General features: G+C 42.4%; 1 protein-coding gene across 1 annotated transcript in view; it reads left to right on the forward strand.

The window, feature by feature from the left end:
* Positions 1-22,793, forward strand: part of SLC12A2 (solute carrier family 12 member 2) — a 74,887-nt gene that overhangs the window by 22,013 nt on the left and 30,081 nt on the right. The window contains exons 5-12 of the mRNA XM_066613262.1: positions 1,696-1,835; positions 2,407-2,517; positions 3,469-3,577; positions 8,469-8,596; positions 8,685-8,769; positions 11,924-12,075; positions 16,105-16,212; positions 19,824-19,947. Of these exons, the coding sequence (XP_066469359.1) occupies positions 1,696-1,835; positions 2,407-2,517; positions 3,469-3,577; positions 8,469-8,596; positions 8,685-8,769; positions 11,924-12,075; positions 16,105-16,212; positions 19,824-19,947 (957 nt within the window). The remainder of the gene's footprint in view (positions 1-1,695; positions 1,836-2,406; positions 2,518-3,468; positions 3,578-8,468; positions 8,597-8,684; positions 8,770-11,923; positions 12,076-16,104; positions 16,213-19,823; positions 19,948-22,793) is intronic.

Genomic DNA, 22,793 nt, shown 5'->3' on the forward strand with positions numbered 1-22,793 from the left:
CTGGCTATGATTGGGCTGACCGTGTGATTGCAGCTCCATTCACCGATATGACTTACAGATGCATTTTCCCATGGAGTAATGGCTTGTCTGGGATGGGCCTTGGTATGCTTGATTAGATATGAGACTGAGTAGCAGATAGGCTTATTTATTCTCCTGCTTAGATTAAAAGATACTGATTAATGCTTTAGATCAGTGCTTCCCAAACTTTTTAGCACCAGGACCCACTTTTTAAAATCAGCATCTATCAGAACCCACTAAAAAATAAAAGAGCTAGAAAAACATATTTGTGTGTATTAATAATAAATTATAAATGAACAATAATGTGGTCCTGTTCTCCAAAGGCTGCTAGAGTCTTTACATATAGTATGTGTATATAGACATTTGGTAAACACTCTTTAGAAATGGCATTCAAGGACTATTCCCCCTAACCTTTACAGTCATTCCAGGGTACCCGGAAGTGTGACCTGGAGAGCAAGACGTGAAGTTAGGGACTTCCAGGTTAGACAAAAGGTTGAAACTGAGTTGAAACGTGATCTGCAGCATTCCAATTACTAAAGGAAAATGTGATGTTTTAATACGGGGGTAGGAAGATTAACACAGGTTAGCATTCCAGCTAACACTTTAGTTCTGCAAACTGAACAAAGGGTGCTTGCCAAGTTTTTAAAAAGATATTTCAAAAACTTATTGCAACCCACCAAAAATTGGCTCGCAGGTCCGCTGGTAGGTCCTGACCACAATTTGGGAAACACTGCTTTAGATGCTTTAATTTTTTCTGGTTAAGTGAAGATTAGGATTAGTGCACACAAACCATATCAAAACATGTAATATACTGGTAAATACACTTGCTTGGAACAGAATCTCTGTGGAATTAATTTAAGCATGCTTAGGATTGCAAGCTGAATTATTCATAAACACTGTCTTTCGAAGTTTACAGAACATTATCTCAGTGAAATGTTTGCAAATTTTGTTAAACAATACTTTGGTATGTAGTGATATCACCTTAAAAGCTGCACTATGTTAAATTTTTTTTGTACTTGGTAATGCTATGTCAGTGCATTACAGATGGCTCTTAAAGGAACATAGTACAAATTGTAGAAAAACTTCTATTAATGGAAAATTATGCTTATAATAAATCTCTTGTCTACAGAAATATTATTCACTTATGTGATCATTGTTCCATTGAACATTTTTAAGATTGGGATTTATAGTACAATCCTATCCTGTCTGCTGAGAAGTCCCATTGTGTCAGTGCAGTTTACTTCCAGGAAAGTATACAGGATGGCAGCCTTTGATAACTAGTTTTCTTTTGGCACATTGTTTTCATGGAGTTTGTTCCAACAGCAAATTGTATTTCTTGATAAGGGAGCTTTATGTTGGAAATTAGGCTGCAGTCCTATACAGACTTCTTAGGAATACACCCCACTGAACAAATGGGACTTGCTTCCTTCTTTTTATTGGACCTGACAGATTCACAGGAGCCTTAAAACTGTTCAGGTGAGCTAGAGACCTGAAATTTGTTACACATGTAGTTCAAGACACCCTGATTTGTGCTTGTAGCAGTTGCTCAGAACACACATCTGTGCTTGTAAAATATGTCCGTCATTTTTGAGTACCAATAGTATCATATACTTCTAGACATAGCAAAGCTTGGTTACTGCAATTTTTTAAACTTCCTTACATTTCTTCTCTCTGCAGGGGGAGCATACTATTTAATTTCCAGAAGTCTGGGTCCAGAGTTCGGTGGGGCAATAGGCTTGATCTTTGCATTTGCTAATGCTGTTGCCGTAGCCATGTATGTAGTTGGTTTTGCGGAGACAGTTGTTGAATTGCTTAAGGTAAGCTAATTATATTTGTTCATTTGTTGTTGTTCCTATTCAATAACTGTATTTCATCTATGCCTAATAAAGGTTCATTCATTCATTCATTCATTCATTCATTCATTCATTCATTCAACTGTATTTCATTGCCTGTTTTCTGCAGCATTTCAATTTATTGGTATGTTCCCTAATAACTGTCAAATTCACTGGTAACATATGATGTGAAATCCATTATTGAGTGACCTGTTGTGCTAGATTTTAGGAGAACAAGCAATGACCTTGGCTTTGATGCTATCAAATTTATGGTTGGTTGACAGGGAAAAATGTTTGAGAACAAATAATTGTGGATCAAATAATTGTGCCTTAATAGCATTCTTAAAAATATTAGTTTAATAAAATCAAAATGTTTTGCAATTTAGAGAAAAAACATAACTATTTAATGAATGTGCAGTAGAAAGTTACTTGATTTCTAGCATCAGAAATCTGAAACAAATGATACTGAGATGTATGTACATTCTTTTTTCCTTTCAATTACCAAATTTTGTGGTATCTGTTATCTTGAATAGAACTGTCTCAAATTTTCTTGTAGGAACATGGTGCAATTATGTTGGATGAAATGAATGACATCAGAATTATAGGAGCCATCACAATTGTTATTTTGTTGGGCATCTCTGTGGCTGGAATGGAATGGGAAGCTAAAGTAAGTTAAAGTGATCTACACCTTAATGTTCCAAGAGGGGACAATATGTGAAAAACATCTGCAAAGAAGTTCAGGCAAATGTTTATTCTAATGTAGTGTTATCATTCAAAATGTTGGCTGAAGATTTATTTTAAATTTTTACTTCAAAATATTTTCTATCCTGTATTTTGCTTTCATTACAAAGCAAAGGTGCCCATGGTGGCTAATAACAATAATATAGTAAAGTACAATAAAAAATATGACAGCCTGGCCAGATCACAGCTTGTGAGCCGCATGTAGCTCTTTGACATATAACATGTGGTTCTTGGAAATATGTGGACCGAGCTCTTTCTTTGCATTACAATTAATATAAAAGCTAAATAAGAAACTTTCAAGCTTTATAGTTTACTGAGTATAAACAGAGTCCACTGGATTAAAACATTAAAGGTTTATGGTGAGTAAATATATTTAAGAATTTAAATGCTTCTTAAATATTGTGGCTCTCAAACATCTGGAACAAAAATCTGGTTCCATATGTGGCCCTTGCATTAAGCAAGTTTGGCCACCCCTGTATGTAATTGATGACTGTATTAAAGTTGCAAAAACCAACAAGCAAGTTTAGAGTGAAAAAGCAGAACTAAAAGGTATTTTGCTCCCACCAGAAAACCAACAAGGAGAGGTGCAGTTCATAATTCAAAAGAGGGAGTTTCATAGCTAGGTTGCCACTCTGAAGAGGATTTCTCCCCCTCATGGTGGTGAATGGAGCCTCAGCTAGTCATGGCACATGCAGGATGTCTTCAGAATTGTGTTTATATCAGAGAGGTAGCTTATTTTAGCCAGAACTTTTGGATGAGTGTGAAGGCTTCCTCTTTAAAGTGTGTCATTGTCCTAAACATGAAAATTGATGCACAATTTTTATTTTAGCCTGGAGAGAAATGTAGTATTTGAATGATGTGACTTTTAAAATTGCAGGCCCAGATCGTTCTATTGGTGATCCTTCTGATAGCAATTGCCGACTTCATTATAGGAACATTTATTCCATTTGAGAGCAAGAAGCCTAAAGGTTTCTTTGGCTACAAAGGTAAGAGAGTACCATCAACACAGATTCCTTGAAAATTGAGCAGACAGTAATTGTCTAACACATCATGGTATTTCACTGTTGCAGGTATTGACTATCTTGAAAACTAGTCCTAGAATATCTGCTTTTTGTCAATTTTCTTTTTTTTAAACGACAAGGTTGTGGTTGTGCCTCAGCGTTCATAGGGGTTCTGTTCTCGGAACCCCCACGGATGCCAAAACCCATGGATAATCAAATCCATGGGTCAGGGCATGCTAACCCTCTGAATGCAACCAGAGCATAGCTCCAGTTGCATTCAGAGGATTACAGGTCGTGCAGGTCTGCAGTTTTAGGATCCACAGTGAGATAAAACCGAAGTTCCTGAATCTGCTGACATGCAGGCTTGACCTATATGTTATAGGTCAGCCTAACATCCATACCGGGTAAGATGGTGGAATGCCTCATCAAAGATAGGATCTCAAAACACATAGACGAACAGGCCTTGCTGAGGGAGAGTCAGCATGGCTTCTGTAAGGGTAAGTCTTGCCTCACGAACCTTATAGAATTCTTTGAAAAGGTCAACAGGCATGTGGATGCGGGAGAACCCGTGGACATTATATATCTGGACTTTCAGAAGGCGTTTGACACGGTCCCTCACCAAAGGCTACTGAAAAAACTCCACAGTCAGGGAATTAGAGGACAGGTCCTCTCCTGGATTGAGAACTGGTTGGAGGCCAGGAAGCAGAGAGTGGGTGTCAATGGGCAATTTTCACAATGGAGAGAGGTGAAAAGCGGTGTGCCCCAAGGATCTGTCCTGGGACCAGTGCTTTTCAACCTCTTCATAAATGACCTGGAAACAGGGTTGAGCAGTGAAGTGGCTAAGTTTGCAGACGACACCAAACTTTTCCGTGTGGTAAAGACCAGAAGTGATTGTGAGGAGCTCCAGAAGGATCTCTCCAGACTGGCAGAATGGGCAGCAAAATGGCAGATGCGCTTCAATGTCAGTAAGTGTAAAGTCATGCACATTGGGGCAAAAAATCAAAACTTTAGATATAGGCTGATGGGTTCTGAGCTGTCTGTGACAGATCAGGAGAGAGATCTTGGGGTGGTGGTGGACAGGTCGATGAAAGTGTCGACCCAATGTGCGGCGGCAGTGAAGAAGGCCAGTTCTATGCTTGGGATCATTAGGAAGGGTACTGAGAACAAAACGGCTAGTATTATAATGCCGTTGTACAAATCGATGGTAAGGCCACACCTGGAGTACTGTGTCCAGTTCTGGTTGCCGCATCTCAAAAAAGACATAATGGAAATGGAAAAGGTGCAAAAGAGAGCGACTAAGATGATTACGGGGCTGGGGCACCTTCCTTATGAGGAAAGGCTACAGTGTTTGGGCCTCTTCAGCCTAGAAAAGAGACGCTTGAGGGGGGACATGATTGAGACATACAAAATTATGCAGGGGATGGACAGAGTGGATAGGGAGATGCTCTTTACACTCTCACATAATACCAGAACCAGGGGACATCCACTAAAATTGAGTGTTGGGGGGGTTAGGACAGACAAAAGAAAATATTTCTTTACTCAGCGTGTGGTTGGTCTGTGGAACTCCTTGCCACAGGATGTGGTGCTGGCGTCTAGCCTAGACGCCTTTAAAAGGGGATTGGACGAGTTTCTGGAGGAAAAATCCATTATGGGGTACAAGCCATGATGTGTATGCGCAACCTCCTGATTTTAGAAATGGGTTAAGTCAGAATGCCAGATGTAGGGGAGGGCACCAGGATGAGGTCTCTTGTTATCTGGTGTGCTCCCTGGGGCATTTGGTGGGCCGCTGTGAGATACAGGAAGCTGGACTAGATGGGCCTATGGCCTGATCCAGTGGGGCTGTTCTTATGTTCTTATGTTCTTATGTTATTGTTAACAGTATTTGTATACCGCTTTTCAACAAAAGTTCACAAAGCGGTTTACAGAGAAAAATCAAATAACTAATGGCTCCCTGTCCCAAAAGGGCTCACAATCTAAAAGATTCAAAACACCAGCAGACAGCCACTAGAAAAGACACTGCTGGGGTGACTAGCATGAAGAATGTTTTAGTTTGTTCATGCCCATATCATGTTTGGATTTGCATTTTACAGCTTAGACCGTACATTTAAACAAGATGTAAAAAGGAAGAAAAAGTGGTCTGTAACCCTCTCTGTATCTTTACCTAAAAATTAATCTGTACAATCCTGCCTTATAGCTGGTGTAAGCATATCTAATTTGGGAATCTCCTTTCTTCTGCTTTGGTAGCCTAGCCCCACTCTAACTCCCCTTTCCTGGATTTTGACAATGGCACGCAGATAATCTTTATCTAAAGCTGATGTGCTTCGTATTTCTCTGGTCCTCAAGGCTAGCCCATCCACATGGCCAACTGAAGCAGTTGTCTCAGGCAGCAGATTGGTGGAGATGCCCATCTCATTTTGCCTGTTTGTCTCAACTGTTCTCCTTTTCTCTGGAAAGGGGGAAGGGAGACAGAGGAAGAAGAAATGTGAAGGGGAGTGTTGAGCTGGAACATTGGGGAGTTGGAGGTATAGATGCTGGCACATCATGGGGTGAGGAGGGCAGCAACTGGCATGTCACCGTGGGCACCAGACATATTGGGCCAGGCCTGCTGGCCCATCATCCAATTCTTCCAATTGCAGCCATTCTGGGGCTTTTTCAAAAGAACCCAGGTTGTTGCTGTTATCAATTGAGGCAAGGGAACTTGGCAGAGTATACCTTTTTGTTTCCTCCAAATTCCTCCTTCACAAGCTTATCCCTTGTCTTTCAGTCAGCTAGATAAGAGAAGAGAGTTGGAGAGAAGCCCCCTGTGCAATCATCTTTCAACATTTTGAAATCTGACTTCATTTCTAAGGCTGCAAAGTATCTTTACATAGAAGTAAATTCCATAGGACTTGCTTCTGAAAAAACATGCATAGGATTGCACTGTTAGAGCATTCAAAGTTGAACACTGACTGTTTTTCACAAGCTGGAACACAAGAGAGGGAAGCTAACCAGTCAGCACAACCTAAATAGCTCTTGGTTACTGCTTATTTGTGTTTTGTTTTTTTAAAATATATATTTTTTAAAAATTGAAATGTGACATGCAGGAGCATTGTGCCTGGGTTGCAAGATTTAGGCTGCAATCCTAACCACACTTTCCCAAGAGTAAGCTCCATTGAACAAAATAGGACTTACTTCTGAGTAGACCTGGGTAGGGTTGTACCCTTATTGTAAGTCAGAGTGAGGTACATAGGGCAGCACTCATAAGATCCCCTAATAGTCTGTCACAAGACATACATGAACTGCATGCTATTTCCCTCCAATTTTTTAAAACTGTTGCAAGGCAGTCATGTTTTAACCATCTTCTATGAAATTTTAACTCTATGAAATTTTAACTCTATGAAATTTTAACTGAAAAAACTCCACAGTCAGGGAATTAGAGGACAGGTCCTCTCGTGGATTGAGAACTGGTTGGAGGCCAGGAAGCAGAGAGTGGGTGTCAATGGGCAATTTTCACAATGGAGAGAGGTGAAAAGCGGTGTGCCCCAAGGATCTGTCCTTGGACCGGTGCTTTTCAACCTCTTCATAAATGACCTGGAGACAGGGTTGAGCAGTGAAGTGGCTAAGTTTGCAGACGACACCAAACTTTTCCGAGTGGTAAAGACCAGAAGTGATTGTGAGGAGCTCCAGAAGGATCTCTCCAGACTGGCAGAATGGGCAGCAAAATGGCAGATGCGCTTCAATGTCAGTAAGTGTAAAGTCATGCACATTGGGGCAAAAAATCAAAACTTTAGATATAGGCTGATGGGTTCTGAGCTGTCTGTGACGGATCAGGAGAGAGATCTTGGGGTGGTGGTGGACAGGTCGATGAAAGTGTCGACCCAATGTGCGGCGGCAGTGAAGAAGGCCAATTCTATGCTTGGGATCATTAGGAGGGGTATTGAGAACAAAACGGTTAGTATTATAATGCCGTTGTACAAATCGATGGTAAGGCCACACCTGGAGTATTGTGTCCAGTTCTGGTCGCCGCATCTCAAAAAAGACATAGTGGAAATGGAGAAGGTGCAAAAGAGAGCGACTAAGATGATTACGGGGCTGGGACACTTTCCTTATGAGGAAAGGCTACGGCGTTTGGGCCTCTTCAGCCTAGAAAAGAGACGCTTGAGGGGGGACATGATTGAGACATACAAAATTATTCAGGGGATGGACAGAGTGGATAGGGAGATGCTCTTTACACTCTCACATAATACCAGAACCAGGGGACATCCACTAAAATTGAGTGTTGGGCGGGTTAGGACAGACAAAAGAAAATATTTCTTTACTCAGCGTGTGGTTGGTCTGTGGAACTCCTTGCCACAGGATGTGGTGCTGGCGTCTAGCCTAGACGCCTTTAAAAGGGGATTGGACGAGTTTCTGGAGGAAAAATCCATTATGGGGTACAAGCCATGATGTGTATGCGCAACCTCCTGATTTTAGGAATGGGTTAAGTCAGAATGCCAGATGTAGGGGAGGGCACCAGGATGAGGTCTCTTGTTATCTGGTGTGCTCCCTGGGGCATTTGGTGGGCCGCTGTGAGATACAGGAAGCTGGACTAGATGGGCCTATGGCCTGATCCAGTGGGGCTGTTCTTATGTTCTTATGTTCTAACTGTGTAGTCCTTACTCTAGAGAGCTTCCATACTGCAGTTTCTACTGATTCTACTGATTAATATATATATATTAAATTTCTCAAACTGTAAAAACAAATCTACCTTTCAGTTGACAAGCAGTGTTTCTAATTCAGGCTGACTTACTGTAGTTCACTTTTCCATGTAGCTGCTTGGGTGCAAGAGTTAATGTGTTCATATAATGCCCACAACAGAATACTAGAATATACTTTTTTATATATTCCTTCCCAACAGCTGAAATATTTTCTGAGAATTTTGGACCAGATTTCCGAGATGATGAGACTTTCTTTTCAGTATTTGCTATATTTTTCCCAGCTGCAACAGGCATTCTAGCGGGTGCAAATATCTCAGGTGATCTTGCGGTGAGTAGGTTTTAGTTGTTCTGTTGCTTATTCAATGATTTTGAATTGTTCTTTGAATTTAAAGATTTGTTGCGTTTTTTGATTTCAGGATCCCCAGTCAGCCATACCTAAAGGAACACTGTTGGCTATCTTAATTACTACAGTGGTTTACATAGGAATTGCAGTATCTGTAGGTAAATAGCTATCTTTCATTTATTAATTTCTCATTCTATTAATTTCTCATTCTATCATGTTGTAGCTGTATGTTCAGGTTGAATATGCCTTGTCCCCCCTTCTGGATCATTACAAAGATATCCTTTCAGCTTCCTCTAAATATTTAAACACTGTAAATTTCCTTTGACAAGGTCATTAATCTTCAACTGTCTCTTATTAAAACAATGAAAATGGCATTATTGGTATCTTTTTTAAGGAAGGGACGGTATATACAATGTATGTACATTGTATATACATAGGCCATCCACATGAAAAATAGTACGAGAAAGATGGAGAGAGAGTCCCAATAGCAGATAAAGTAAACCAGCAACCAAGTGACTAGTCATATTGCTTGAAAAGTGATTCTGTACTCAGTTTGTGTTTTTCTCCAAGAATTCCCAAGGAGAGAATAGTTTTTAAGAAGTTCCACTTAACATTACTATCATCTGATTAGGATTTCCAAGGGGTCCTTAGCATTCTAAGCTTGTCGTACTAGACCCCGGTAATAATTACAGTGTGCAGGAACCAACATGCTGAGAGCCAGTCAGTGACCACCCTCTTGGAATATAGTTGATTAATAATAATAATAATAATAATAATAATAATAATACAGGTATTTATATACCACCTTTCTTGGTCATCAGATTTCTCAGATTTTATTCAAGGCGGTTTACATAGGCAGGCTATTTAAATCCCCATAGGGATTTTACAATTGAAAGAAGGTTCTATCTTTCAAGAACCACAACATTTCAGGTGTTTCTTTCTGATCTGGTTTCACATTCTGGCCTCCATGCTCCCACGCTCAGAGCAGATGGAATAACTCAGCTCAGCTTGTCAGCTGCTTCAAGGTTGCCCGGTGCTGGTGGCCTTGAACTGGCGACCTGCAGATGTTATCTTCAGGCGGACGGAGGCTCCACCCTCTTGACCAGACCTCCTGCCCACCAGACCACCAGATTATTGGTTAATTCCAAAGAATAAGAACATAGTAAAATTAATTGGCTTAGCTAATTCTTACCAAATCATTCCTACTATCTTGTGGGATTGTAACATCTAGGTAAGTCTTACTGTCTGAAACATCTTCACTCTGTGTAATACTTGAGCATTACCTAACATGATCTGAGAGTAGATTTACTGAAAGCACTTTCCTTTTTCATCTTATTGGGATGGAGCCCCCAATATGATACCATTAAATGTTCATGCACTCATGGAGGTGTCTGTTAGCACATCTGCCACTGCTGCTGTCACCATCTAATCTCTGCTCTACTTGGTCCAAGTTTGTGTTGTGAAAGAGGAACTGTGGGGAGCGAAGGAGAGTGTCTCCTTCCTCTCATCCACACTTCCTCTTTCTCTTCCTCTGAGTGGCATAAGGGTGGAAATAATATTTTCACTGTTGCCTGTCAATGTTCATAACACTTAGTGTTTTATGGCATTTTCTGAGTGTACAAAGCCCTTCATGTGTATAATCTTGTAATAAACCTTACAGGGTTGTTACAAGGTGAGTTAGTGTTACTGCAGCTGAGGCTGGAGAAAGATTCAACCCTACATAGTCCTATGATTCACAGCTCAGTTTCTTGGCCACTATGCTAAGAATCCTTTCTGTTCTGTATCCATTATCTTGCTTAGTGTTTACTGAAAGTGTGATCCAGGTTATAAACAATTTCCAGGAACCAGGAATAAATGAGTGGGGAGTGGCACAAATCCTCCCTCTTTACCAATGCAAAAAAATCTCCTGCATGGGTTTACATGCAAATGCCTTATGTGTGAATTGTGCCTCTGTGGTGTTTGGGTATATTGTTTGGAGTCCTATGCTCATGCTATTCTCCCTGCAGTGCCAGTTTCTGGTGAATATATGAATCAGGCTACAGGTGGGGCCTTGGATAATGAAATCTGCAGTTTCGACCCTTTTAAGCCCTCCAAAGGCAACTGGAGGGCTTTCTGAAGCATGTAGAGGCCACATGCTTCTGCCTGCAGTCTCTACAGGCATCTGAATGCCTCCTAGAGGTAAAAAAGCAACTTCCGATTTTTCTCCAGAAACTGGAAGTCACTTTTGCCTCTAGGAGGCATTTTGAAACCCTCATAGGGTGTGGGCGGATGCACGCAGCCTTTGAGGGCTTCAGAAAGCCCTCTGGAAGTGGCCAGAACTCGGGTTCAGGTTAGTCGAGTCTGGCTGAACGTGGAACTGGGAGACCTGTGTTGAGCCAGATCCACAGATAAGTAGGCTTGACCTGTATTTTGACAAAACTGAACAAATCTAAGGTCTAGTAGAAAATTGCTTCAGAGTATGGTGAAATCATGCCTACACTAAACAGCTACATTGCCAGTTTCCCTGGTTACAGAGAAAGATCAAGGCCTGGCAGATGTTCTAAAACAAAAGGAGACAATATCCTCAACACTGAGGTCTGTGAAATAAGCAGTGAAATACTAGGTCTTGTGGCTTACGGTCTTGATTAACACTGGCATCATAGCAATGTAATGCACATTTTCAACTGTAAAGAGAATTGACTGTAGTTTCTCAGCATTTGCAATGTTAACTTCTTATTTTCAGAATACCATCTATAGCTTTTCAGGAAGTGTGGAATGTCCTCTCAGTTAAGATAATCATTTTGGTATTTCAAATAAATGCTGGCACACAACTCATAGTCAGAAGGCTGGCTTTGAAACTGTCATCTGCCAAAAGTATAGCATACCTGGGGCTGTCTTATTTACTTGAGAGATTCACACTATGGTTGCGTCCTGCTCCAAATCTATAAGTACTAGAAATATAGTTACATTAAGAGATTTTCATGAATCTCCGAGTGTTTGTGGGGGAATAAAAAGTTGAGCCCCATAAAGGTGCCTCTTGAATGCTCCAAATGCAAAAATGGATAGATTTTGATACCTTGCATCTCTGTTACAATGCTATAGCTCTAAAAAGTTCCATGATTACTTGGGCCTTGCTTTTTTAAAAAAAATGTAGGGATGTGGGTGGTAATTTTTGTGTGTGTGTGTGTGTGTGTGTGTGTGTGTGTGTGTGTGTGTGTGTGTCCTTAGTATTCCAGAAATAATTAAATGACTTGCTTCTACTGAAATACATTAAAGGCAACTAAAATACAACTTTTACTTGAAGAATCATGGCTCGTATACCGTTTTCTCTAGGTGCTTGTGTTGTTCGGGATGCCACTGGAAGCTTGAATGATACAATTGTCCATGAGCTGACAAACTGCACTACTGCAGCTTGTAAGCTGAACTTTGACTTCTCCTCCTGTCAAAAAACGGAGTGCCCATATGGGCTAATGAACAACTTCCAGGTGAGCAGCAATTTCTAATTCTCAAGAGTATGATTTGAATGTTTTTTCATAATTTACACAAAACACTGACTGGCAGTGACTTTACAGGATTTCAGACAAGTATCTTTCATTGCTGTGCCTGGAGATCTCTGCAGTTGACCAGGAGGGGCCATCTGCATTCAAGGCATGGTTTTCTAGGTGATTTGAGGGAGACATTGACCCTGTCTGGGATGAGTACACCATGAGAAGCAAACAGGCTTTTTTACTTTATAGAAATTTTACAAAACCTATGTACCAAGGGCAAAACTGAGATTAGTGTAGAACAGGGGTGTCCAAAGTTTTTGGCAGGAGGGCTACATCATCTCTCTGACACTGTGTCTGGGGCCGGGGGAAAAAGAATTAATTTACATTTAAAATTTGAATAAATTTACATAAGTTTACGTAAATGAATATATTAAAGATGAACTTATATGAATGAATGAATGGTCTTGAAATAGCTCAAGGCCTATAAAACACCTTGCACAAAGCAAGGCTGGCCTTTCCTTTGCTGCCGCTACTGCATCACAGACATGAAACAGCAAGAAGAGGAGGAAGCCCTCATCCCATAGCTTACATGAGAGGTCAAATATTGCCCTCACGCTGAGAGCATTTGCATTGGGCCAGTGTGGGCTCCAACAAATCTCTGGAGGGCCAGAGGCTCATTGGAGACTGGGGGCTCCCTGAGGGCCATATTGAGAGGCCTTGAGGGCCGCAAGTGGCCCCAGGGCCGGGGTTTGGGCACCTCTGGTGTAGAAGATTAAAAGCAGCATTTTGCAACTGACAGATTCTTTGAAGAAAACCGTTTTTAGGTTGTATTGTATCTCATTTATATTGACTTCTAGATACAGCTTGGGTGTAGAGACATATTAAATGCTATCAGGCAAAACCAGCCAAAGGGTGTGTGCTTGTAAAGTATAGTAACCACGCTTTACATATCTCATAGCAATTCTGGTGTTGCTGCAGTGGTTCACAAATAACGGCTTCATTGAGTAAACATGTTTTGGTATAATACGCTGTTTATACTGAACAGATTCTGAAACTGAAGCTCCTTATACTGAAGCTTCCTAAAACTTTCAAGATGATACCATGTAGTATATATTATTTACAGTTTATGCTGTTGAGTGAATTTCTGGAAAAAGAAGCTATGCTGATTTAAGATGAGAAACATATCCAGATTTGTAACTTGAATATATCTGCCAAGTACAACTTCACTGGATTATCTAGGGATATGTTTCACTTAATTGAATCAAATTATTCAGGGTTTAAGAACGCCTTGAAGTTTTAGGCAAGCTATCAAATTTCTTGCAAAACTTCTGTACTTTTGACCAACGTCTCCTCTGAATGGTTTTAGCTGGAATCCATTATAATGTTGCCATTTATATGCTGCTTTAGATGAGCCAAAGTACTTAAAGTACCTTATTTCATGTTTTGCAACATCCCTGGGAGGACCTCAGTTTTATCCCCATATTACAGGCTGAGGTCAAGGAATAGTGGGTTGCTTAAAGTCATCTAGTCAATTTGTGACTGAAAGGAGACCCTAACCAGGGACTTTCTGCATTACGTCTCAACCCCTTACTGTATACTAACTTCTATACTCAGCTTAAGCTGAGGGGTTTGTGTAGCTATGTCAGAACTTTATTTTTATATTTGCCAAAACTTAGAGATGGAAATTGCTTCTCCACTACCAACATTGCACTACATTTTACTGTAATTAATAAAACAATAAAGAATAGTCCTGGAATTTACACATCTATATTGATATATATGAATATGCAAACCTCAGCCTAGATTTGTTAAACTAATATTTTATCTAGTAGTAAATAGGTTTATTTTATAATCTGCCAACTTTGTGCTGAACTGAGAAAAAAATACATAAACAGTTTATGTAAGAGGGTGAGAAATTCTAAACCATATAATTGCAATGTTCTATTACTCTAGTGCTCTGAAACCACTACAAGAAATAGAGTATATCCAAATAACTTTTCATTTTGGCTGGGATTCAAAGAATTGTGCTACTGGTTCTAGAAGATCAAAGGAACTTGAGATTTTTTTTTCAAACTTAAGCTCCTTATGCCACATGACACCCTTCTTTTGAAATGGAGGCATTTCAAAGCGGTTTCGTATGGAGTGGAGGTTAATGGTTCCCCCCTCCCCACCAAAAAAGTCAAAAATTGCATTGGGCTAGTTCAAGACACTTTTGTGAATCCATGCATTTATTTGGATCCCAGCCATGTGGGTGTGGGACCTTCCACATGTTCCGATCTGTTCAGTGCAATTAAATGTGTATCCCAGTGCAGTCTATCCATGGAATAGGTCAGCCTTTTTGGATGTTCAGAAATTAAGCTCGGGGATAAAGTGGTGGCAGCGGCAAACAACCACTTGTGGTAAGGGACCCAGTTCTAAGATCTGCCTAGATGTTCTATGTGCAGTGACAGATTGGGATTACTTTATCTCAGATCCGTGTGGGAGGGGAAGATTCACTTACCTGTGGATTGGATCTGCGGGACATCCTCCCCGTGTGTGCCCCTCTGGAGGCGAGTCCTCTGTGCCCAGCAGAGGTTGCAGACATCCGTCTGCAGCTTTTGCCAGGCTCAGACTTGAGTCCGACAGTTAAAAAAAATAATAATACTTGCGGTTTCTCTGTGAAAACGGAAGTGACATAGTTAAGGCATTATAAAGCATTAAAAACATCACTTCTGGTATCACAGAGAAACTGGTAGTAGCTTTTTTTTTACTGCTGGCTCAGAGGACCCTCTAGAGGTGAAGGGAGGCATTCACCTGTATTCACAGTTTCACATAAATGCGGGTGTGTTCTGGAAGTGTTTCTTATCTCTCAAAATGCCTTTGCCGCAGGGGACAATTGCACTGTGCCTACAGGCAAACAAGGACACTATGCATTTAGACACCGATTGATATTTGACCTCATAAAGGCTTTCTTTCAAGTCTCTCTGAGTTGGTCTACTAATGGAAGGGTGTGCTCTAGGTTTGTCCTTTCATTCCTTGGCACTTGGAACCTGTGAAACGCCTAATGCCACCAGCCACTTCTGTAATGGGAATTGTAAAAGAGTTCTTACACTATTGTGTCATTTTGCCTTTATTAGATTACAAGATGTCTGGCCACTGTAAAAACAAATTGTGCATTCTGATACAAAGGTGTGAACCAAGATCCAATTCATTCAGTGATAGTTATTTAAGGTCTCAGTTAGACCCTTTGTATAGAAGTCGCAACTTTGGACTAGTTTCAGAGCTGGAAAATGCCAATCAGATCTTCAACATTTTTAAAACAGAGGTTGACTTGTCTTCAACCTGGCCTGTTTTTGTACAGAACCATAGTACTAGTGTTTATTTTCAAGATGATAACTTTTTATAGTTTCACATTTGTACTTTTTACACTCACATCTTTACTGCATTGGGGGTTCTAGAAAAATGCTCCAGTTCTGAGTACTGAGCAGTTCTGAGCAGTCTCCCAAGCGCTGCAACTGTGCCATTTCCCTAAGATACCTTGTCTAAGGCAGAAACCTCACTGAAATGAAGTTGTGCAGCTGCTGTGAATATGTCTATATACTGCTTTTCAGCAGTGCTCATGAAGTGATTTACATAGAAAATATTTTAACATGGTTTTCTGACCCCAAAATACTCTGTATCCTGCTAGTAGGAGGGATGCTATGCCAGAAGAAATGAACAGTTGCTCTCCTGTTGCTTTTAAATGTAATGAGAACCACCACTTCAGAAAGAACTTCTTTGCACAGTTAGTGGGAATAGCAGTGGATCAGTGTTCCTTTTTGTTTCAAAAATTGAAAACCTTCACTAGTGCAAGAAATTGCTCTTTCATCAGAGCCATTTTTTACCCTATTAATCTATATCTGGTAGTTATGGTAGGAGCCAAACCTGGAAATCATTTTGAAAGAAATCATTTTGACATTATTTCTTTGAATGCTTGAAAATTTAACATGGTTTAACAATAAAGCTGTTTCAGTATTATGCTTATCAAAGTTCATGTTTTACTTGCAGGTAATGAGCATGGTCTCTGGATTTGCACCTCTCATTTCAGCTGGTATCTTTTCTGCCACCCTTTCTTCTGCATTAGCATCTCTTGTCAGTGCACCCAAGATCTTTCAGGTAAGTGTACTTAGGGCCCAATCTTAATGTGTGTGCCTGCTTACTGCTTACATGTTTGCAGGCCTGAGTGCCAGTGGTAGCCCAGTGCTAGCTAGTGCTGGTCTAATGCAGTTGTAGCACTGGAGCTCTGCCACTCAGTGATCAAGTGAACTGACCACTCTGTGGTCTCTCTGCAGGCAGCAGAGAGGTAGGTGGCGTGTGGGGGGGGGGGCGGGGAGGAGGAGTACGAGAGGAGAGAGTGGGCCAGGAGGGAGGCTGGACCAGTGAAACTTAGCCCAACACAGAGGCTCAGGATCTGGTGGAGCAATCTGCCTGACATGGAGACTCAAAATTTTACACTGATCCTCTGGTCATCGTAGAATCAAGTAGCTCAATTGCGGGGCTACTTGCTTACTTGGGGGAAGGGGACGAAATAAGGCAGCGGCTGCCTGGGGTGCACTGGATGCAGCAGTAGCCATTTTTGGTGCCGCTGCAGCCCTATGTATCAGGCAGCTCAGGATTAGGCTGCCAAAATCTTAGAGTATTCCTAGGTATTTCTCCTCAGCAGTTAAGTCTCATTGTGATCAGTTGGGCTTACTCCTAGGAAACTATGTATACTTTCCTGGGAGAAAGGCCTGTTGAACATAATGGGACTTCTGAGTAGAAAGGCATAGAATTGTGCTCTAAGTCTGTAGCAAACCCGTTTCAGCTTAATCTACAGCAGGGGTCTCCAAACCCCGGCCCGCGGGCCAGATGTGACCCGCGACCAGCCTCTATCCGGCCACAGCCAGCCTCTGATCCCCTGAGAGCCTCTGGCCCAGTTGACCAAACAGAACCAGAGTTGTGGTTGTGGGTTGGGGGAATGGCGGTCCATTTAAACGCGTGCTTTTTTCTTAGGCTGTGTTGGTGCTTATTGATTCATCTAAGTTCCATCTCTAATGTATTAAATTTAATTTTTTCCCCGTCCCTTGACACTGTACCAGATATTTGACACAGCCCTTCAGCCGAAAAGTTTAGAGACACCTGATCTACAGCATGTTGACTCAGAAGTCTCACTACACTCAGTGGGGCTTAATCTCTAGTAAAGTTGTTAGGGTTACAACTTTAAATTGGAATTTTGAAAATAAATGAGCTTCAAAGATCATTTTTCTAAATGAAAACACTTGTTGTTTCTACACCGCTTTACAATATTTCAGGGTCATATCCAAAGTGCCTGGAGTAAGGTTTTATAAATCTCTTTACTAACATATCAGTAGCTATGGTATTTTAAAGTATATTGTTAAAAAGTCATTATTATTTTTCTAAATCATTTTATATTACCTAGACTTCAACAGGACTAGCACTCAAACTATTTCAATTTAGGTGTTCTCAGTGCTTTTTTTTTGTGAAAAAAAAAAGGTGCAGGAACTCACTTGTTAATCTTTTATCTGTCTCTCTGTCTGTCTCTCTCTCTATCTGTCTCTCTCTCTCTCTGTCTCTATCTCTCTCTCTCTATAAAGCATTTTTATTGGAGAAATAAAACATTTTTTATGTGCTTCCCCCTAAAGATGAACTTACTTCTGAGTAGACATGCATAGGATTGGGCTGTCAATCTCCACATCCCCTTCCCCCTAGCTACTTTTTCTACACATGGGGAAAAATACTGTACAGGTGCACTTGTAGCGTGTAGTATATAGTGTGGCACTACTTCGAGGAGAGGAAGCAGTGAATGGATTCCGAAAAATGGCTTACATGAGTTCCATGTAGTAAAATTACTCTAAGCAACTGTGGGAGTAAGAACAAAAAAGGAATTCTTACACAAGAGGGGTCCTTAGGTGCACATAGAAACAGCTACGTTTGCAAACAAGCGATTAAATATGGTTTAATTCAGGTATCAGAATACTCTGTTTCTTTGGGAAGGCGCTTGGCATGCAATTGTATGTTCTCTGCTGCCCTGAGCAGCTGCTTTGCATTGCTGGAGAGGAACTGCAAATGCTGGAGGGCATGCTTGTGGGGGAAAGATGAGGAGGATCTCTGGCAAGGCTGGACAGCACGTTGTACACATGTAAAATCCCTTTTCACCTGCCCTTAGCATGTGAAAAAGGGTGCAGATAAATATCTCTGCCAGGATTAAGAGCCCAATCCTAGGTATGTCTACTCTGAAGTAAGTCTCTTTCTAGTCAATGGAGCTTACTCCAAGGAAAGTGCCTAGGATTGCAGCCTAAGAGCCCAATCCTGTGCCTGTCTACTCAGAAGTAAGTTCCATTATAGTGAATGGGGCTTACTGTGGATAGGATGGCAGCCTCAGGGCCCAATCCTGTGTCTTTCTACTCAGAAGTCAGTCCCATTAGAGTCAATGGGGCTTCCTCCCAGGAAAGTGTGGAGAGAACTGCAGCCTCAGAGCCAAAGCCTATGGCTGTCTACTCAGGCTGCAAGGCTATGACACTTTCTCTGGAGAAAGCCCCATTAAACACAATGGAACCTACTTCTGAGTAGACATGCATAGGCTTGGGCTGTCAGGCTGCAAGGCTATGCACCCTTTCCCAGGAGCAAGCCCCATTGAGCACAATGAGACTTACTTCTGAGTAGACACGCCTAGGCTCATGCTGCAGCTTGGCACTGGGGCTGCACCAGCCAGCTTCCTTCCCCTCCTCCTCCGCCAAGCCAGTACCTGGGCGTTCCATGGGTGCCGCAGCACGTCTCCCTGGCTGGCTGGCTGTCCAGCTATGTGTCCTCCTCGTCGTGCTAAACATTGAAATAAACAATACCGATTAAAGCACTGTAAACTCAATTCGTTCCCCAAAACGGGGAAACCCCCTTTCTCAGAGAGCCATCACTTCAAGGAGAGAAAGAAGGAAGAAAAAAGTGGGAACAAAACACCAGCTAGGAAGCAAAGTAGAAAAAATGGGGTGGGGGGAAGAAGGCTTATAATATGGGAAATTTCCTGAGGCACCCATATCTTATGATGTGTACAAAATACTATTTTAAAGCAGCAATTCTCATAAATCTCTGCAACAGCCAGGAAATTGAAACACTTTGCATCCTCCGCTCCTCCCAATCATGCACAATTTTGTGCTTAACCCTTTAGGAAAGATTTCTCTCTCATTTGGTGAATATAAGATCAGAGGAGACTTCATTTAATGGGATATCAGTCTGCGGGAGTACTTGATGTGTACTGTACTGACAGTAAAAGGCATAAGAGGCGGCAGGTTACAGGATTGTTATTTTTAACACAGGGCAAAACTTAGTCTGCTGTCTTCCTTGCCTAAAGGCTCAATTCTATACTCGTTTACCTGGGAGTAAGTCCCACTGAAATAAATGGGGCTTACTTCTGAGTAAACATGCATAGGATTGTTCCTCCTCTCTGACTCTTCTCAGCCTCTAATGCTTTGCTACAGAAGTAGACGCAGACCAGCCACAGTTTTAATCTGTGCTTCTAACTTTTGCCACTTATGTGGCAAAAATGCTTCAGCACTTGCTTGTGGCAGCGACACAGGGAGACAAGTAGTGAGGTGCAAACTCTGTGGGATCTCTCCAAGTGCGAGGCCCACAGTTGCCCTCTGCAAGGGATGCATCCACTGGTGTTCTTAAGTTGTGATGCTTTTCCTGTTGATGCATATCACTATATGATCATGATTTGATTTTCTTTCTAGGCTTTGTGTAAAGATAATATTTACCCTGGCTTCCTGATGTTTGCTAAAGGCTATGGGAAGAATAATGAACCTCTGCGAGGATATCTTCTTACCTTCTTGATCGCTCTTGGATTCATATTAATCGGTTAGTTTATGTATATACTTTATTAGCTAGAAAACAATGTTGTCCTACTTTCTTGTAAAACTGAAGCGTTTAGTATGGTCAGGGTTGGAGAATTATTAAGCCAGATAGACAAATGGGCAAATTACATGCAATAATCCTTTGATAATAGTTCTTGACATAAAGGATACAGACATTGTTTCATAGCAAGTGAATCTGAATCAATATGTTCTGTGGGTTGTACAGTGGGAAACTTACTATATAGTATATAGTTTTAATGAAACAGAATTCTGGACAGTACAACTTCATTAATCAGCACTGGCAACTATTATATTTGAAGTAATATTCATCCCTGCTTTCCCTCTGCAATTCCCCATTACCCACAAACCCCCTCTCTCCCTACAGTCCTCAGTTACCTACAACCCTCCTCTCTTGCCCTGCAGTCCTCCATCCCCTCGCAATCTTCCTTTCTGCCCCTCCACTTCTGTGTCATCCCCCGAGGGCTGGGGATAAGAACAGGCCCTCAGTTTGACTGTACTTGTTGTAAGAGGCGACCAAACAGCCACCGGGTAGATGGGACTCGTCAGCCTGGGAAGCCTCGTCAGCCAGCTCATCTAAGAGAAGGGAACTCTGACCTCAAACCTCCACTTCCTTGTGGCTATATCCAGTTGTGGAAAAGGCTTCAGGAGTCAACCTCAAGGCAAAATCCGGAGCTGGAGTCCCTGAGGCAGTTCGCGGCTGTGCACAGTCACGCTCTGGCAACTCCTGCGACGCCGCTGGAACCAACCGTATTGGCTTCTGCCTTTCCATTGGACCATTCCAGCGACGTGGAGAGGGGGGGATTTGCTGCATGGGTAACAGCCTATCCTCCATACCGACTTTACCCAGGCTTCGCGCACTGGAGAGGACACTCCAACTTCGCCATATGGCGTCCATCGGTACAACACGGGAAGCAGCAGTTTACTGGTTATAAGTCTTCGCTCAATTGGCGTAGAGCATGACGCCAGGGGCTGCTTCCGACGGTGGGAGAGATCATTGCATCTCATTGGGTAGCTACCGCCCGCCTTAAGCTGGGCAGTCCCCAGCCAGTAAGGTGTTGCTTCGCCACGGTCCGTTAACCTCATGGGGTGCGTGGGGTTTAGGGTGAAAACTGGCAAGCGGATCGACAACCCTGCACCATGCAAAAGAAAACTCCTGCCCTAAAGCTGGGCACCTGGAACGTAAGGACAAGACACCTGGCTTCTCTGATGACCAGCAAGCAATAGACGATGCACGCAAAACAGCTATCATCGACATGGAGCTGAGCAGACTGCAGATAGACATCGTCGCTCTTCAAGAGACGAGGCTGCCAGATTCCGGATCTGTCAAGGAGAGAAATTTCTCATTTTTCTGGCAGGGAAAACCACCAAACGAAACCAGGGAACATGGTGTTGGCTTTGCGGTCAGAAATACCCGGCTGGAATCCATCATCCCACATACTGTGGGAAGTGAAAGAACTTTGTCCCTGCAGCTCCACTCATCAGCAGGACTTGTCACTCTCATCAGTGCTTATGCACCGACTCTGTTGTCTCCAGCAGAAGCTAAAGACAAATTCTACAATGACCTGGCCACCACTATCAAGAAGATCCCCGTAAAAGAGCCATTGTTCATCCTTGGCGACTTAAATGCTAGAGGTGGTGCTGATAACAGTTCGTGGCCCACTTGCTTAGGTAAGTTCGGCACTGGGAAGTTGAACGAAAATGACCAACGCCTGCTAGTTTTGCTGTCATCACGGTCTCTGTGTCAGCAACACGTTCTTCAACACGAAGCCCCAACATAGTCTCTTGGAGACACCCAAGATCAAAGCATTGGCAGCAGCTTGACCTGATTCTCACCAGACACTCCAGCCTTCCCAGCATCAAGATCACACACAGTTATCAGGGTGCTGCCTGCAACACTGACCACTCCCTGGTGTGCAGCAGAGTGAAACTGCAAACAAAGCGACTGTATCACACAAAAAAGGAAGGAAGACCTCACATTGATACCAGCAAGACCCAGGATCAGAGAAAGTGGAGGAATTTGCACAAGTGCTTGAGGAATCTCTTCCCGGCCCGGCTGACGCAAACGCATCCAACAGATGGGAACATTTCAAGAATGCCGTTTACAACACCTCCTTGTCCATATTCAGCAAGAAGACCAACAAGACGGCAGACTGGTTTGAAGCCCACTCTGAGGAGTAGACACCAGTCATTGAGGAAAAGAGGAGAGCTCAAGCAGCATATAAGGCCTATCCCAGTGAGTGCAACCTGCAGGTCCTCCGAGCTGCTCGCAGCAAAGTCCAGCAGACTGCCAGGAGATGTGCTTATGACTACTGGCTCCAGCTCTGTTCCCAGATACAGATAGCAGCTGACACGGGCAACATCAAGGGGAAGTATGATGGTATCAAGCAGGTCCTAGGTCCAACACAGAAGAAAATTGCCTGTCTGAAGTCTGCCGCAGGTGAGGTCATGCAGGATCGGTTGCAGCAGATGGAACGCTGGGTGCAGCACTACTCTGAGCTATATTCCAGAGAAAATGTAGTCACCGAAGAAGCGCTGAACAACATTGATTGCCTGCCTGTGCTGGAGGAGCTTGACAGTGAACCAACCCTAGAAGAACTTCACGTGGCCCTGGACTCCCTTGCCTTTGGCAAGGCACCTGAAAAGACAGCATCCCTGCTGAAGTTCTAAAGTGCTGCAAAGAGATCATCGTCACTGAGCTGCATAAAATCCTCTGTCTCTGCTGGAGAGAAGGTGGAGTACCTCAAGATATGAGGGATGCAAACATCATCACGCTGTACAAGAACAAAGGCGACAGGAGTGACTGCAACAACTATCATGGCATCTCTCTCC

The sequence above is a fragment of the Tiliqua scincoides genome, chromosome 2, assembly GCF_035046505.1.
Source record: "Tiliqua scincoides isolate rTilSci1 chromosome 2, rTilSci1.hap2, whole genome shotgun sequence".
NCBI classification, from domain to species: domain Eukaryota; kingdom Metazoa; phylum Chordata; class Lepidosauria; order Squamata; family Scincidae; genus Tiliqua; species Tiliqua scincoides.